The 18,800-nt window shown below is 43.2% G+C and overlaps 1 protein-coding gene across 1 annotated transcript in view; it reads left to right on the plus strand.

The window, feature by feature from the left end:
• The first annotated feature begins 9,594 nt into the window (after positions 1-9,594).
• prkcha (protein kinase C, eta, a) overlaps positions 9,595-18,800 on the plus strand; it is a 58,138-nt gene continuing 48,932 nt past the window's right edge. Inside the window, exons 1-2 of the mRNA XM_055865011.1 lie at positions 9,595-10,069; positions 10,186-10,545. Of these exons, the coding sequence (XP_055720986.1) occupies positions 10,195-10,545 (351 nt within the window). The 5' untranslated portion in view covers positions 9,595-10,069; positions 10,186-10,194. The remainder of the gene's footprint in view (positions 10,070-10,185; positions 10,546-18,800) is intronic.

Raw genomic sequence — 18,800 nt, forward strand, 5'->3', positions numbered from 1 at the left:
TATTTTTAAAATTCTTCAAGTTGGTTGTTGATCATTGCAAGACAGCCATTTCAAGTCTTGCCATAGATTTTCTATGGGGGGGGGGGGGGGGTGCTACGCCAGTGTGCGTCTGCAGTACCTTTAGTGCTCTCAGCCAGACTGTCAAATTACAGTGCATTCGGAAAGTATTCAGACCCCTTGACCTTTTCCTCATTTTGTTACATTACAGCCTTATTCTAAAATTAATTAAATAGTTATTTTCCCTCATCAATCTACACACAATAACCCATAATGATGAAGCAAAAAAAGGTTTTTAGACATTTTAGAAAATGTATTAAACATAAAAGACTGAAATATCACTATTACATACGGTATTACTTCAACACAGTCTGCACATGGGTCTTACCTGAAACGTTATAGTACGAACTGGCCATGACTGACCCAGCAGACTTGGACCAGCTCCGCAACACCCTCTCATTTGGTAGACACGAAAAGGTTCCTTTGTGGTCTGATGGAAGGGTTCCAGGACGTGGCCGAACGTCATGAGCTAGCATTGGACGTTTTGTGGGAGCAATTCCATGGGTTGTTTACCAGGCAGCTTACCACAACGGTAACCCCCCAGCCCCTCAGTAACCCGGCTGGTAGCAGCGTAGTCACCCCGGTTTCCCGGAAACCCGCTTATCTCCCCCGGAGCGCTACGATAGAGATTTCAGAACCTGCCGGCCCTTTCTCTCCCAGTTCTCCCTCGTTTTCGAGCTGCAGCCTTCTACGTTCCCCTAAGACCGCTCAAAGATAGTGTACATTATTACACATTATTATGTCCGGGAGGGCACTCGCCTGGGCAGCGGTGTGGGAGCAACAATCTGTCGTCTGCCTCAGTCTGGAGGTATTCATGACGGAGGTGAGAAAGGTTTGAGGCTCCGGTGTCCGGGAGAGAGGCTGCCCGGAAGTTACTCCAGCTTCGGCAGGACTCCCTCAGTGTGGCAGACTATGCAGTGGATTTCCGCACGCTAGCAGCGAAGGGTGCCTGGAGCCCGGAAGCACTGTTCGACACGTTCCTGCACGGATTATCGGAGGAAGTAAAGGACGAGCTGGCAGCCTGGGAACTACTAACGGATCTCAACTCACTCATCGCTTTAACCATTAGGATCAATCGGCGGCTACGGGAATGTAAGAGGGAGAAGAGGTCTGATTGCGGTCCCAATCGCTCACTCAAGGATCCCACCTTGCATCTGATGAACTCCGGAATTCCCCAGCGTCTTTGTCCCCGAGAGGATCCAAGCTTACCCGAGTTCCTCCAAGAGCCTCCGAAGCCCGCCGATTTGCCTCTTACCTTGCTGATGCAGCTCGGCAGGGCTAGGCTGTCTCCAGGCAAACACATATGCAGACTTAACACTCAGAATCGTCTGTATTGTGGTACTACTGTCATTATGTGTCTACCTGTCCCTTCAAGAGACCTAGCTCATTGATAGGACACCGGAGGATAATTTTCTTAAGGATCATTTTGCTTCTCCTTCTACTCGCCACCCTGCTGTGGGGCGACCAGTCCAAGTCTCTCCAGATACTCATTGACTCAGGGGCCAAAATGAGTCTTATGGACGTTACCTTGGCGTCCCAGCTGGGCATCACCACTCAACCCCTCTCCATTCCCATGGATGTTAGAGCACTGGACGGGCGCTCTATAGGCCGGGTCATGCACCATACCACCCTCATCAACCTACGAGTGTCGGGGAACCACAGCGAGACCATCCAATTCCTGTTAATTTAGTCCTGTGGTCTCTTGGCTCCAGCAACACAATCCCTCGATTGACTGGTCTACTGGTGCCATCGTGGGCTGGATCCCGTTCTGCCATGCCCGTTGCCTGAAATCAGCTCAGCCTGCCCTGGGACGTCTTCCTGGGGGCCTGGAAATTGCCCTGAACCTCTCTGCCATTCCCACGGAGTACCAGGACCTCCGGGAGGGGTTCAGTAAGGCCCGGGCCACTTCACCTCCAAAACACTGACCGGTACCCAAGGAGGTTAAGCCGGTTGCGCTGACACACCGCTATAGTCCAGTAGCTACACCCCCGGAAGCCGAGACCTTTCCCCCCTGCTCCAAAATCAATATCCCCTCTGCTGTTTGTCCTCTGTTGCCCTGTACCCTCCGTATACATCCTAATTTTCATGTGTCTAGATCTAAACCCATGTCTCACAGGCCTTTGTCTCCTGTTTCCAGGCCTACCCCTCTCCCCCGTCGCATGGACGGCCAAACGGTGTACAGGGTGAGACATCTCCCGAAGATTCGACCTCAGGGCAGATTCCAGATCCTGGTTAACTGGAAGGGTTATGGCCCGGAGGAGAGGTGCTATGTCTCCGCTAGGGACATCCTGGACCCAGGCCTCATCTCGGAATTCCAACGCCGACACTCCGCTCAACCAGGTATGTATCCAGGTAGGACGCCAGGTGCGGTCTCTAGAGGGGGTGGGGGGTAAATATCACACCCTGATCTGTTTCACCTGTTCTTGTGCTTGTGTCCACCCCCATCCAGGTGTCGCCCATCTTCCCCACTTATCCCCTGGGTATTTATACCTGTGATTTCTGTCTGTCTGTGCCAGTTCGTCTTGTTTGTCAAGTCAACAAGCGTTTTGTTTCTCAGCTCCTGCTTTTTCCCAGTCTCTCTTTTCTCACCCTCCTGGTTTTGACCATTGCCTGTCCTGACTCTGAGCCCGCCTGCCTGACCACTCTGCCTGCCACTGACCCTGAGCCTGCCTGCCGTCTGGTGCCTTCCCCCTACTCCGGATTACCAACCCCTGCCTGCCTTGACCTGTCGTTTGCCTGCCCTGTTGTTGTAATAAACATTGTTACTTCAACACAGAATTACCTGGATTTCTGCATAAATTTGACATGATCTTCATCTTCATCTTCACAATAATAGACAAACCCAGTGTGCTTAAACTAATAATACACAAATTATTGTATTTTTATTGTCTATATTGAATACATCATTTAAACATTCACAGTGTAGGTTGAAAAAAATATGTGAACCCCTAGGCTAATGACTTCTCCAAAAGCTAATTGGAGTCAGGAGTCAACCTGGAGTCGAATCAATGAGACGAGAGTGGAGATTTTGGTTAGAGCTGCCTGCCCCATAAAACACTCACAAAATTTGAGTTTGCTATTCACAAGAAGCATTGCCTAATGTGAACCATGCCTCGAACAAGAGATCTCATAAAATTTAAGATTAAGAATTGTTGCCTTGCATAAAGCTGGAAAGGGTTACAAAAGTATCTCTAAAAGAAAGTCCACGGTAAGACAAATTGTCTATAAATTAAGAAATTTCAGCACTGTTGCTACTCTCCCTAGGAGTGGCCGTCCTGCAAAGACGACTGCAAGAGCACAGCGCAGAATGCTCAATGAGGATAAAAAGAATCCTAGAGTGTTAGCTAAAGACTTACTGAAATCTCTGGAAGATGCTAACATCTCTGTTGAAGACTCTACAATACGTAAAACACTAAAGAAGAATGGTGTTCATGGGAGGACACCATGGAAGAAGCCACTGCTGTCCCCCAAAAATATTTTCAGGTCTCTCCAGAAATGTTTGATTAGGGTCTTTGTCCTGTTGGAAGGTGAACCTTCGCTCCAGTCTGAGGTCCTGAGCGCTCTGAAGCAGGTTTTCATCAAGGATCTCTCTATACTTTGCTCCGTTCATCTTTCCCTCGATCCTGACCAGTCTCCCAGTCCCTGCCGTTGAAAAACTTCACCACAGCATGATGCTGCCACCACCATGCTTCACCGTAGGGATGGTGCCAGGTTTCCTCCAGACGTGATGATTGGCTTTCAGGCCAAAGAATTCAGTCTTAGTTTCATCAGACCAGAGAATCTTGTTTCTCATGGTCTGAGTCCTTTAGGAGCTCTGTGACCATCGGGTTCTTAGCCACCTACCTGACCAAGGCGCTTCTCCTCGATTGCTCAGTTTGGCCGTGCATCCAGCTCTAGGAAGAGTCTTGGTGGTTCCAAACTTCTTCCATTTAAGAATGATGGAGGCCACTGTGTTCTTGGGGACCTTCAATGCTGCAGAAATGTTTTGGTACCCTTCCCCATGTCTGTGCCCTGACACAATCCTGTCTTGGAGCTTTACGGACAATTCCTAAAATAAAAAATAAAAAACGGACAATTCCTTAATTTCTAAAACCTGTTTTCGCTTTGTCATTATGGGGTATTGTGTAGATTGATGAGGATTTTTATTTATTGAATCAATTTTAGAATAAGGCTGTAACATAACAAAATGTGGAAAAAGTCAAGGGGTCTGCATACTTTTTGAATATACTGAAGCCTGCCAGTCAGCTCTTCGCCACCCACGTGGTCCTAAAGCCAGCCACTAATCCCGCTAAACTGCAATTGCCTTATTAAATATGGATTGGAATGATTTTAGTAGCCTATTTTAAATTGATGGTGTTGAGCTAGTGTATGGCAACTGACCTACTCTGACATACCCAATTTACACTCCTGGTACTGTGTTGTTGTTGTTGTTGTTTTGAATTTGCCCCAAACATAACACTTTGTGGACTATTCAGGACAAAAGTTCATTTCTTTGCCACATTTTTTGCATTCTTGTTTTAGTGCCTTATTGCAAACAGGATGTATGTTTTCTAATATTTTCATTCTGTACATGCTCCTTCTTGTCATTTAGGTTAGTTTTGTGGAGTAATCCATCCTCAGTTTCTTTTGTTTTTGCTTCTTTTACTTTTGGTTTTGTACACCAGCTTCAAACAGCTGAAAATTGAGTCACGTCCATATATGCAGAACAAAAAGACTGAATGACTGGGTCGCGTCTCTGGCAACTGAACCGATAGAACGAATGACTAGCCGGCTTGGGTAGCAACCCTAGATTTGTGTCATGACTATATCTTGTGGAAGGATGAAATAGTATGAATAAATTCATCAAAATAAAGTTCATGAAAATATGTCAATCATTATTTGAATATGTTGGTAACCCGTATAAAAGTGATAATGCCCTCGAAGCCGGTGTTTGAAGGATATATCCTCCAAACACCTGAGTACAGTTTAATTAACTGTATGTACTGTAGTGTACTGTACGGAACATATCTACTTGACTGTACTCTCCTGTTCTGTACAGTACTGAACTCTACTTGTGAAACATTTGGTTAAAATAGACGTCTATGATTGGTTCAGATTTGGTCCGGTATGGACCAATCAAATTTGGTCACACACGCACACTACTATACTTGTGATGACTTTTTGAGGACCATCAAATAATTACCATTCAAAATCCTATGTTTCTTAACCCCTAACCCGTAAGCCTAAAATAGCCTTTTTACAAGTGAGGATTGGTAAAATGTCCTCACTTCTCTGAACTTTTGTTGGTTTACTATTCTTGTGAGAGCTTCTGGTACTCACAAGTATAGTAAAACGTGTATACACACACTCTCTCTCTCTCTTTCTCTCTCTGGGTTGAAGAGTTGACACTCAGTTAAATGTATGTAAATCTGGCAGCAGGCTCCCGCAGTGTAATTGACGGAAGATTCAGGGCCACAGACCTTTTCAAAACAGCCTCTTTGTCAAGTGAGTGACATACACCGATCACAAAAGCATACGTGGAAGGTTAAGCTGAAAGAAGCTAACATTACTTTTTCACATTGCAACAGGCAGTTTCTTGTAAATATCTTGAAAACACATCATTGTATTGTCTTTGTGGCTGACAGGCTGTGTGTATAACCCTTATTATACAAACAAGAATGTAGCAGGGCCTTCTCTTTACTGGATGTCAGGGCTCTGCTCGATAAAGTGCCCTCCAGTTCCACTTCCCCTAGTTGTCCTCTCAAGTGCTTTATCAATCCCTGCAACAGATAGACAATGCTGAGTTCATCGCTCAACACCAACCAAATGTCAACAGAATGCATTTGTGAAGCCTTGGCAGTAGAATTGGGTTCCATGCTGATCAATTTTCGCTTTCTCACTACAGTCATAGTTGACACAATAGCAGAAAAATAATGTAGAATAGACTGATTCAAGCAATGCTGTCACCATAGTAAAATAGGACCAGATTAAAGAGGTCAAGATAATTCCACATGACTTCACAGAAACATTAGAAGAGGAGAGCACAATGAGCTGCTTACTACATTTAGAGCAGAATGGTTGTCTCCAACAGCCCTTAGCAGCCTTGGACAGAGAGGGCTGGGTAGGTGGGGAAGTTCGGTTGGAAAGGGGGCCACAATAGTGAACAGCACAGTATGGGGCTTTGAGCAGGCTGTTTTTGGGAAGTGGGGGGTGCATTTGCCTTTCCCTCCGATCCCCTTAGCACTTCGCTGAGCCCTTAACGCGGCCCTGACGCCTCACTGGCAGAAGCCACGCTGCCCCACATCTGGAGCCAATTACCCAGGAGGGGCTTTGACATAGCCTCCCACACTGGATGGCCCAGTCTCACACACACATTCCTCTGCTTTTCACAACATTCTCTCACTCGCTCTCGTTTTTCCCTTCGTTCCCTTCCTGTAAGTCTCTCTATCTCCCAGTCTATATTTCTATACCCTGTCTTCTCTCACCCCCTAATTTATCTTTTTACATCTACTATGGTACTATTCACACACAATCCGCTTGTCTCTCCATAATAAACTTGAAATACGAAAAACAGAACTCACTCTCTGTCCCTACTCCAAAAAGGGGGAAAGTAGTGGTAAAGTGAGCTAGTGAGGTCTCATGCACCCTGACTGGCACAAACTTTCTCTTTCTCACTGTCTCTATCTCTCCATGCCTTTTTCCCTTGCCCTCAACCTATACCAATTAAGGTGTCACGTTTCCCAGCGGCAGAGTGCTGGTATGAAATATGGACGTGTGAATAAAAGGGACACTTAGCACCAAATCAGCTTTTACGACTGTGATTTATGGCCTGCTGGTTCTCCCCTTATTTCATCTAAAGGACTGCTGTTTTTATTTTGCTGGGGGAGAGGTAAGCTGAGGGGCTCAAAAGCTAATGGAGGGCAAACATACATTGACTTAGTTCTGCAAAGAATAAATAGTACGTCCTCACAATAACAAATAAGTGGTTACTGTCATTCAACATTGACCTGCCCCAAATTGCATTCAACCATCTTGGCTTATCAATTGTTTGGCATAATGCCACTGGTAATGATGGCACATATAGCCTACAGATCTCTTTTGAAGGGTTCACTCTGGTTTATCATGTACCTTTGATATCTCTGTTTATAGCCCTGTGAGGACAGTGAGTAGGAAAGAAAGATACTGGTGGATTACACATAATCAGCTCATTTGGCCTAGTTCAGTATTCAGTGTGCAGGAGTCTCTAGTCGTACCCAACCTGAAGAGGACGAGAGGTCCAATGTGGCATTAGGTGAGGGGGATAGTGTTGGGGTACTGCCCCTGTGAGGGATGGAGGTAATTGGGTTGGGTCTGAGGGGGTTGATGGGGACGTGGTTGATGTGGGAGGCATGGTGTTTGTACACTAGCCACATGGGCCTTCTCTTACCAGGGTCACACACAGAGGGCTGGGAATGGAGCTCACCATACCTGGCCCATATTACCCATATTCCCTGTTGTCCCATTTGGCACCAATGCTATGGTTCATTAGCTGCAGCTATAGAGTGTACCTGGGCAGGGAGCCAGAGAATAGAGCTGTCTAGGGTTACAGGAGCATAAATCGTAATGTGGACGGTGAAGGGAATGTGGAAACACTACAGGTGGCAGTTACTTTAGTTGTACCAATGAATACCCTGGACTGTTACAGCCTGGTTGAGGTAGCTGCTTCTGTGTTAATGTGTACAAGAACATTAACATGCAATTTTAGAGTTTACACCAGAGGTGTGTCCTTGCAAAGAAATGTGTGATTATTCATATGAGAAAGTGTGGTCATGTGTGTTTGTGGAGTACACACCAGAACACGCGTCTGAGTTCAGATGTGTGTGATCATAACTCTTGATTTGGGCATGGCAACAGCTGTAGGGAGGAGAGTATAAAAATGGATGAAAAACAGGAGAGAGTTGGAGAAATAGATGGAGACAGTTGGGAAAACAGAGAGACCAAACAAATCACCCTCCATGATCGTATAAACGCCAGCCAGTGAAATGACTGCTGTGGAGAAAAATGTCTGCGGTAGCCTAAGAAAAAAAGACCACTGTCAAGATGAGGAAGTAGGGCATGTAAAAGTAAAGATGGAAAAAAACAAAAGATTGATGATGAGGTATGAAGGAGGAAGATGGCTATCAAATGAACTTTCTTGAGTTCAACAGCAGTCTCAGCCTGCCCTCTGCTGGACTGTATGGTGTAATGCTCCACAAAACTGGCAATGAAAACCAATGTACAGTATTCCTTGGGAATATTCAAAGTGAGGAATGGTTACTCACAGACCATGGATGATGGATCAACTGAATGTGTTTTTACCAGTAATGAAAGTTGTCTCAGGAGGTTGTCTTAGACCACTTTGATGTATTACTGGCACATGTTTGTCTCGGAATTCTATTGTATGAGGTCAAATCTCTGTCAGTAATGACTCCATGTCTGACTGAACACACTGACATACACATACACCTGTAGTATTCATGTTAGTCATTCTGGGTTGATAATTGTGAAAAACATATGAAACCACACTATCCTATCTATCTGTCACTTTTATCTCATCGCTGTCTTCTTTTTATAAGGGCAGGTAAAAGCTGCTGTTTATAAGACAGGCTCTATCCCTGAGATCTGTAAGAGCCGTGTTAAAAGCTTTGTTTTTTAAGACCATCTCTGTTCCCTGGGATGTGGCCCCTTTATTGGAAGCAGCTGGAAATGAGAGATGTGGGGAGGCGACGTTTGGCAGAGAAGGCTGAGAGGTCAACTCTAACACTAATAACGGCCAGACTTTGATCGTGAGAGAGAGAGAAATATTTACTGACCTCAAAGATTGACAGTGTGGCACAGAATATGACTTTTTCTTTTGCCACAAAGATTGGGGTCAAGGGAGTTTGGAAATGAGGGCAGAGAGAGTGTGTGTCAGAGGAAGATATTCAGAGACAGAGAGGGGTTAAGACTGGAGGGGAGTTAGAACTAACCCATGAGTTAAGGTCATCATTAGCGCTTGCTGGTTACTATCATAGGTCCTCTGAGGCACTCTTTCAGAAGAAAACTCTTGCCTTTTACTTCCTCCTTTTTGATTCTGGTGTTATTAGCATTCAGCATAAATCAACTCCACAGCGCCCATCCTTACAACTCAGATTAAAAGCCCACTTGTTTCTACCATGTCTTGCAGCTCATGCCATGTGCCTTTTAATTGCATCTTCACATCTGTGCCAGGTGAGATAGGATATTTTTCACACAAGAACTGTACGAGAGACCTCTGTAGGCTAAATAGCTGTAGTCACACTTTCTGTAGGATATTTTTCACACAAAAACTGTACAAGAGACCTCTGGAGGCTAAATAGCTGTAGTCACACTTTCTGTAGGATATTTTTCACACAAAAACTGTACAAGAGACCTCTGGAGGCTAAATAGCTGTAGTCACACTTTCTGTATATCACAAGAGGGTGCTATTCCCTTATTTATCTGCCGAGGACAGGGGAGTCATTTCGATAGCCTACCCCCATGCTCCGAGGCAACCCTAAGCACTGCAAGTGCACTACGGTAGTTATAGTCTTAATAATGCTACTTTTTCACATTATTATATAAATCCTTGATAATAACCGATGAGACTAATATTGACAATACCTTTTACAGTGAGTTGTAGCAAGCCGATTAGTAGGAACAAAATGTAAACAAGTGCATTGAGAAAAAAGCAACTCTATAGAAAGCATTATCGTGCATGGTCGCTACTTCTGTTACTTCCTTTTTACGGAACTTGCCTTGTGCTTCCTTGAAGTAGACCTAGGTCGTTCTCAGAACGTGCGCGCTTTCTGTATAGCTACATCAGCAGTGTTGTTTTGGGAGGCAAGGTCACACGCGCTGGTCCAGGGAACCGCTCACGACCAAGGGCCAAGAGCACGGTGTAAACGCGTCACCAACTAATGCCTATTGACGAGCAATGTCTTCGAATTGCTCTAGGATGCAACATCGGACTCCAATTCACATTCAAATATATTGATTTATATTATTTTGAAATTAGGTCAGTATGTAGGAATGCTTTACATGCATATCGCAATAGCGTAGTTTTAATTAGAGTTTAAGTCTCTTTTGATTTTTTTTACTTTGAACTTGTTTACGTCTTTTTTCTTTCTTTAGGGGAACAATATGAAGTTCAACGGGTATCTAAAGCTTAGAATTGGTGAGGCGCTGGACCTCAAACCAACTACTTTTTCTCTTCGCCACTCTGTAATGTTCAACAAAACGGCTCCCACTCTAGACCCTTACCTTGTGATAAAGGTGGACGAGTACAAAATTGGACAAACACATACAAAACAGAAAACCAACATGCCAACTTACAACGAAGAGTTCTGCCTCAATGTCAACGACGGCAAGCATATAGAGTTGGCTGTATTTCATGATGCACCCATAGGGTATGACGACTTTGTTGCCAACTGCATTATTCAATTTGAGGACCTGATCAAAACCTCGAACACAGAAGATACTTTTGAAGGATGGGTGAGTAGCTTTAAAGCGGCAATCATTAGTTAAAACAGTAATAAAGGCGACTCCCTGCCCTGTTCCTATAAAAACCTGAGAGATGGGGCTGGAGAAATGTAACCACTAGCAAATTATTTTTTTACAACAAAACAAAACGCACTATTTTCACATTTGTTTGGGTGGTGCTGAAAATTATGAATACGAAGTTGAACGTTTTGGAAATGACCCTTTAAGCCCTGGGCACTGTGAGGATGAATAGCGACTGATGTGGCTGTCATGACACAATTGTATCCTTTGGCAATTCACTCAAATAGCCTTTATGATAAAGCAGAATGAATATAGCCAGACTGTCAATAAAAAATACCCTGATCATATTTTCCTTTACCTCTCTGAAAAGTTTCCTTGGAGAACTTTTGGGGAATTTGCATATACACATTCCATACTGTACTGTTTGGTGATTAACTAATGCCTTGGGCCAGAGGCAAGGGAATAGGCACTTCTAAATACATCCCCATCAGTAGTGCTACTTGTAGACCTGAGATGCATAGTTTACACTCATTTTGCCATTCCCTTTCCAGTCCTTTCTTTACAGGGCAAGAGCCGATAGTGTCCTTTCCCCATATGGAGCCGCTAATTATAGGCGGCATCTTAGTGAATGTCTGTGTGTTTAGCTTAAGCCTAGTCTCGAAAACCCAGGCCCACATTAGTACATTATAGGAAGCAACACGTCTGTCTAGGGACTAGCTTGAGCCTGTCGGAAAGGCAGAAGCGACATCAGCAAAGGGTCATAACCACACATGCCGTTCTAATGTGTTAATTGTGCTCCCTGCTAGCAGTATGTCCAGCATTGCATTGTAAAGTGTGCTGGAAACCACAACCAGCAGAGACTTTGCATCTAGGGTCGGTGACTTGCATGCACAAACAAGCTGAAGTGTGATAATACCCTATCTTACTGCATCTCATACAGCCACTCAAATACAGCCACTGATAGATGACAGTATCATAAGAATGACCTGTTATTACTTTCTACATTTCTCTCTCTGGTTGATGTGCATTGCTTTAGGGGCTACATGGATACCTCTTTATACCATTGTAGGCTACTATTGGTTTGGATTATGTTTGTCACTGTAACTGCTCTCTATAACATAATTTCACTCGTCTGGTTTACTTTTGGTCCGAGAGAAGTAACAAAACATTTGAATAATGTGTAACCTGAACCTGTGCAAACTGGGATCATCTGTGTGCCTTGAGACCCACCGTCCTCCAGTGGCTGTCTGGGCTTCTTATTATCTCTTATGGTCGTACAGTCCATTTTTTTACATTTAACCTTTACTTAATTAGGCAAGTCAGTTAAGAACAAATTCTTAATTACAATGACGGCCAAACCCGGACGACGCTGGGCCAATTGTGCACCACCCTATGGGACTCCCAATCACAGCCAGAAATGATGCAGCCTTGATTCAAACCAGGGACTGCAGTGACACCTCTTACACTGAGATAGAGTGCCTTAGACCGCTGCGCCACTCGGGAGCAATGGTCTGACATACTCAACCTCCTCTGTCATGGTGCCAAAAAGCTATTAAGCAATACTTCACAATGTTGGCTATGAAACCCAGAGTCAGATGAACTGGTGGATACCATTTTTATGTCTCCGTGTGCAGTTTGAAGGAAGTTGCTAAATAGCGTTAGCGCAAACACTGGTTAGCATTGGCTCTTAAAACTACCTCTAACTTCCTTCATACTGGATGCAAAGACATAAAAATGGTATCCATGAGTTCATTCGACTCTGGGGAAGTATCCCTTTAACCTCTTGAAAAGTAGAATCTGAGATTTTTTTTGCAAAGCTTCCACCAGGGGCCAATCACTGAAGACCAGAGTCAGTACAGTGGGTGTGTCTGTGAGGTTTTATTGACAGAGATGTGGGCATAGCCTGCCCTCACACTTTATGACATGCACTCTTGACAGCACTTATCTGATAGATCTGAATTGTGAAACTTTCTTTTTGCTTCGTTTGCTGTCTCAGATGAAGTGCTTGGGGCCCTATATGTATGACAAAGAGTAGAGACTAGAAAGTAGGGCACAGGCCTCCACACGCCAACACCACTGTTATTTCTGCTTTCCCAACGTCTGCTTGACGCTCCAAGTCTCTCTCAATCCCATCCCATCCCATCTCCCTTGTTTTATAACCTCTCTTGGCTCAGAGCCAATAACATCACTTTCTCTTTCTCACCTGTGTTCCTCTCTAACCAGCAGGGCAATTCCACGATAACAGAATGATGCTGAGACTCAGATTTCTCACTTTAAAATGTATGTCAAACAAAATACAATGATTGATTGCAAAGTTAAACATACCATACAACTCTATGCACAAGGACTACTTTTTAACAATTTCCACTGAACATTTGACAAAATCACATTTACCTGGAAGAACAGCACAAACTGTCATTCTGTTCCAAAATTAGCATCTGCACTGTTTTTTTAAGTAAATGTGTTTTTGAACAATGTTAAAAGTAGTCATTGTGCATAGAGTTGTACGGCAGGTAGCCTAGTGGTTAGAGCGTTGGGCCTGTAACCAAAAGGTTGCTGTATCGAATCCCCGAGCTGACAAGGTAAAAATCTGGCATTCTGCCCCTGAACAAGGCAGTTAACCCACTGTTCCCCAGTAGGCTGTCATTGTAAATGACAATTTGTAAAAACAATTTGTTCTTAACTGACTTGCCTAGTTCAATTTAAAAAAATGTCCCCTCAAAAAATTATTGCAAACGTTTAAAGTGTTACTGTGGAATTGCTCAGTACAATGTTGCATATTAAACACAAACACAGAGTGTCTTCACTTTGAGATGTAGGCTAATTATTTATGTACAAGTAACTGCCAAAACAAAGGAAACACCAACATAAAGTGTCTTAGTGCGTTGGACCACAACGAGCCGACAGAACAGCTTCAATTCGCCTTGACATAGATTCTACAAGTGTCTGGAACTCTATTTAAGGGATGCAACACCATTCTTCAAGGAGAAATTCCATAATTTGTTGATGGTGGTGGGAAACGCTGTCTCAGGCGCAGCTCCAGAATCTTCTATAAGTCTTCAATTGGTTTGAGATCTGGTGACTGACTGACTGACACACACACACACACACACACACACACACACACACACACACACACACACACACACACACACACACACACACACACACACACACACCCTTTAAACTCCATGAGATTATTTATTCTAGTCATGGTAGCCAAACTGATGGGCAACTGGGCATTATTATATCTTACATCACCCTAAGCATGATGGGATGTTAGTTGCTTAATTAACTCAGAAACTATATCTGTGTGGAAGTACCTGTTTTCAATATATTGTATCCCTCATTTACTCAAGTGTTTATTTTATTTTGTCAGTTACCCGTACATTTAGGCAAAATAGATTAGAATATTATTCCAGTGTTGGCCTTTTAAGCAGTGGTGTAAAGTACTGAAGTAAAAATACTTCAAAGTACTACTTAAGTAGTATTGGGGGGTATCTGTAATTTACTTTACTATTTTTTTTTTTTACTACTTTTACTTCACTACATTCCTTAAAGAAAATATTGTACTTTTTACTCCAAACATTTCCCCTGACACCCAAAAGTACTCATTACATTTTGAATGCTTAGCAGGATAGGAAAATGGTCCAATTCACACACTTATCAAGAGAACATCCCTGGTCATCCCTACTGCTTCTGATCTGGTGGACTCACTAAACACAATTGCTTTATTTGTAAATTATGTCTGAGTGTTGGAGTGTGCCCCTGGCTATCCATACATTTAAAATACAAGAAAATGGTGCCATCTGGTTTGCTTAGTAAGGAATTGTAAATTATTTATACTTTTACTCTTGATACTTAAGTATAATTCAAACCAAATACTTTTAGACTTTTACTCAAGTAGTATTTTACTGGGTTACTTTCACTTTTACTTGAGTCATTTTCTATTAAGGCATCTTTACTTACATTCAAGTATGACAATTGGGTACTTTTTCCAGCACTGCTTTTTAGTCACATTTCTGGATCAGTTGACAGTCCCATTTATCTATTTCAGTAGTACTCTTTAGTCAAGTCCTTCCACACCGATCTCGAGAAACCATTTCTGTATGGACATCGCTTTGTGCATGGGGGCATTATGCTGAAACAGGAAAGGATCTTCCCCAAACTGTTGCCACAAAGTTGGAAACAGAATCATCTAGAATGTCATTGTATGCTGTAGCATTAAGATTTCCCTTCACTGGAACTGAGGGGCCTAGCCCGAACCATGAAAAAATCCCCAGACCATTATTCCTCCTCCACCAAACATTACAGTTGGCACTACACATTCGGGCAGGTAGCGTTCTCCAGGCATCCGCCAAATTCAGATTCGTCCGTTGGACTGCCAGATGGTGAAGTGTGATTCATCACTCCAGGAGAACATGTTTCCACTGCTCCAGAGCCCAACGGCAGCGAGCTTTACACCACTCCAGCCGACGCTTGGCATTGTGCATGGTGATCTAGGCTTGTGTGCGGCTGCTTGGCCATGGAAACCCATTTCATGAAGCACCCGACGAACAGTTATGTTGCTGAAGTTGCTTCCAGAGGAAGTTTGGAACTTTCTAGTGAGTGTTGCAACCGAGGACAGGCGATTTTTACTCACTACGTGCTTCAGCACTCGGCGGTCCGGTTCTGTGAGCCTGTGTGGCCTACCACTTTGTGGCTAAGTCGTTGTTGCTCCTAGACATTTCCACTTCACAATAACAGCACTTACAGTTCACCGGGGCAGCTCTACTGCCAATGTTTGTTTATAGAGATTGCATGGCTGTGTGCTCGGTTTTATAAACCTGTCAGCAACGGGTGTGGCTGAAATAGCTGAATCCACTCATTTGAAGGGCTGTCCACATACTTTTGTATGTATAGTGTATTTTGATGTGGGATGGTCATCTACAGTTCGGGATGTTAAAAGTTGCACTTTGGGATGATTCTGTCCCGGTGATGAAAAAAGTTATTTTGAGCCCTGGGTAGTTATATTCACGAGCAATCCAATGTATGAATGTTTTGAAATTTTAAAACAAGTAAAAGTTCATGAACATTTCATAAATCTATTCCTATGTTCCTGTGTAACTAGTGAACTATTTATTGGTGATGAGATAATTGTGTGAAAATTGTTTTACAGTGAGTGATGCAATGCTAGATTTGGTATTTTAGCTCGCTAGCACAGTATCTTCCTCTTTTCAACTGCAGTTCCAGATGAGCAGCACTTAGTGAGTCACTGTTCACCCTATTGAAAAAGTAATTAGTGCCCTTAATGGAGTTACCAAATTAATTAATGGCTACATAGCTAGCTAGCTAACTACATTACACTGTACAATTCATAATAGACTGGGACTATGTTGTCAGCTAGCTAGCTATACCTATTGCCAAACAGTTCAAAAAAAAAAAAAAAAAAAAACGAATAAAAGCAGAATCTAATTTATGTTAATAAGCTAACCCATCATTGTTACGGTCAGACATGTTTTTCATATGATAATGGTATTTGATCATATGATTATGGGAGGGTTCAAAGACAGGCAATAGAGAGATTGAGAGTGTACTGCCCATGTTGAGGCAGGGAGAGGACAAACAGGTCATCAGGTGAGAATTTTAGTTATAAAATGAATATGTTCAATTCCTCATCTTTTCTGACTGTAGCCCAATGCTATAACAAAACAGTTGCTGCCTTCATTCTGATTTCATTTGGTAGACATGGCAGGCGTCAGAGACAGTCAGTAGAAAAAGGGAAAGCACTGCCCATGTTGAGGCACAGGGAGAGGGTGATCAGGTCATCAGGTGAGAATTTGGAATTTGAGTTATAAGGCAGTCTGGTAAAGCATGTTGCACAGCAATTTACATCGAACACAGATTGGAACTATCGGTTCAACTTCTCATCTTTGCTGACTGGAGCCCAAGTGCTATAACAAATGTTGTTGCCTGCTGATTTAATTTGGTTGTCATGGAGATTGAAGACGTGGCTGCTCTCAACAATGACACAAAGCAGATTGAACCATGTTGCCATCTGTCATTCACCAGGAGAAGCTGGATACCATAGAAATTAAAACAATATGCCAACATTCTATTTCTGTCAGTGACGGGCGTAAACAGGTATTTGGTACATTTTAGAGAATTGAGACTGAACATCTGACCCCTCTCTGTACCACTATATGCCCACCTTTATATAAGATTGCAACAGGTAATTGAATGTGTATGTTTTGTACTTGATGGTGAATGCCAATGAATTGTTGCTATGTATTTTTGAAGCCTATTGCTTGAGCATGATGCTACACTGATTGTTTAATTTTGAAGTCTATCGTTAGATCCGTATCGAATAGTTATATTTTGAATGTCACTGAATTATTTCATGAATTAATACTGCAAATCAATTGTGTAACTAAGTAAGATGTTTCTGGAGTCAGATTTTAAGTTAATTTGGTGTAAGAAATTTGTTATTCAAGACCATGTACTAGCCAAGCATGGTGAAGGGTACACAAATAGAATAATGGGTTTGAACATTTAAATGTAGTTAAAGGGGTGTGGTGGTGACTTTCTGAACTGTTACGAGTAAGAACACAGATTAAAGTTTACTGTTTACTGTACTCTGCACAAACTACAGAGAGGGTTCATGTCAGACAGATGCCCCAATGGAAAACCTTGACAACCCACAACAAAAGTGACATGATTGGACTGATACTGCAGGGTCATCTCTATTCTGATTTAGTAATCTCTACCAGCCGGTCTCTCCATTCAATATACTTGGTCAGTTAGATAGTTCTGTATCACTGTAAGGAGGGAATATATCTAACATCACACATGATCTAATGCTGAGGCTGAAACATTGGAAATGGAAATCCTAGACAGAGAACGACATCAGATGTAGAATATTATGATAATTCCACCTCTCTCATTCCTTAACTATTGACCTTGACAAGACATCACCCTCCACGCATGTTTCCTTTGTGTTCAGCTGAGCACACACACAAACTATTAGCCTACTGTCACCCATTACTGTTAGCTCCCGTACTCTCTCGTTCTGAGAGCCCTGGGTCTGTGTACTCTGAAGCAGCTGATGCAGTCAGGACCTCAGAGACAAATAAAGACAGAAGTGTTCAGACTAAATCAAGCTCTGATGCAAACAGGACCACACTAAATTTAAAAAGCAGGAACTTTGCCTGACTGAGCCACAGCCACACACATGGAGGAAGTGTTTTTTTCAGGGAGTGGAAGCTGCTGACAGACATTTAGAGTTAAACTGAGTCTAGTGTATTCAGTCCCCAACCCTTTGTAGAAGAGACAACATTTCGATGAACCTGATAAATGTTTCAACATAGGCCACTATTTGTAGTTGTCACAGGTGTAAGTTGTGGGTCTTAATGGAAACTGTCCCCCAGTGTTGAGGATGTGAGAGGAGTGTGAGAGGAGTGGGTGGGTGGCACATGAGGCTGAGCCACAGGCCGATGAGACACAGATATGACTGCATGCTTCTATTTTGAGTTGCTATTTTTTAGGTTAACACCTCAAACTGCTGCTTGTAATGCATGCTTGTCCTGACACAACACAGACTCTCTCTCTGCTCCTCTGTACTTTGACATGGGGGCCGGAGGCACACAGTGTTTTGGTGCTGGTCAAGGTTCTGTGTAACAGTGAAATAAGAAGTAAAGTTATTGTATGTGTGTGTCCCGATAGCCCCCCTAAAAGTGTAGCCTAGGTGATATGTCCACACTGCTGACATGAGGGAGGCGCCAGAAAATGTAGCCAAACTTTTACTTACATAAATATAGGCTAAATGCCACTCATGTTTGACAAATATAATGTAGGATAATTAACATTAACGTCTAAAGGCTTGATTCTGTTGACATACTCGAGGCACGGTTAGTTCAGATCAAATGGGTGTGTTCCCGCTAATTGTGTTCCCTCTAATTGCATTTTGGAACATTCGCATGTAGCCATACTGCCGTATGCGCGTTGCTGTGCTTACTCGGAACGGGCCGGCTGCCTCTGGGGACCAGGCGCAACCAAAAGCATATTTGGTGGTGGGGGGGATCCAAAAATAAAATTAGGAATGAGGAACATAAAGCCAGTAGCTGCCTGGCACTTTACAGTGGGGACATGTTTTCCAATCAATTAAACTAATCATGGTAAGATATTAACGAGGGTCAAATTGACCTGTTTCTAATATTGGGGCAGTCATGACTCCCTGACTCCCTGTCCCCATGCCCCCGGCAAGTTAC

This window comes from Salvelinus fontinalis, chromosome 16 (genome assembly GCF_029448725.1).
Source record: "Salvelinus fontinalis isolate EN_2023a chromosome 16, ASM2944872v1, whole genome shotgun sequence".
NCBI lineage: Eukaryota > Metazoa > Chordata > Actinopteri > Salmoniformes > Salmonidae > Salvelinus > Salvelinus fontinalis.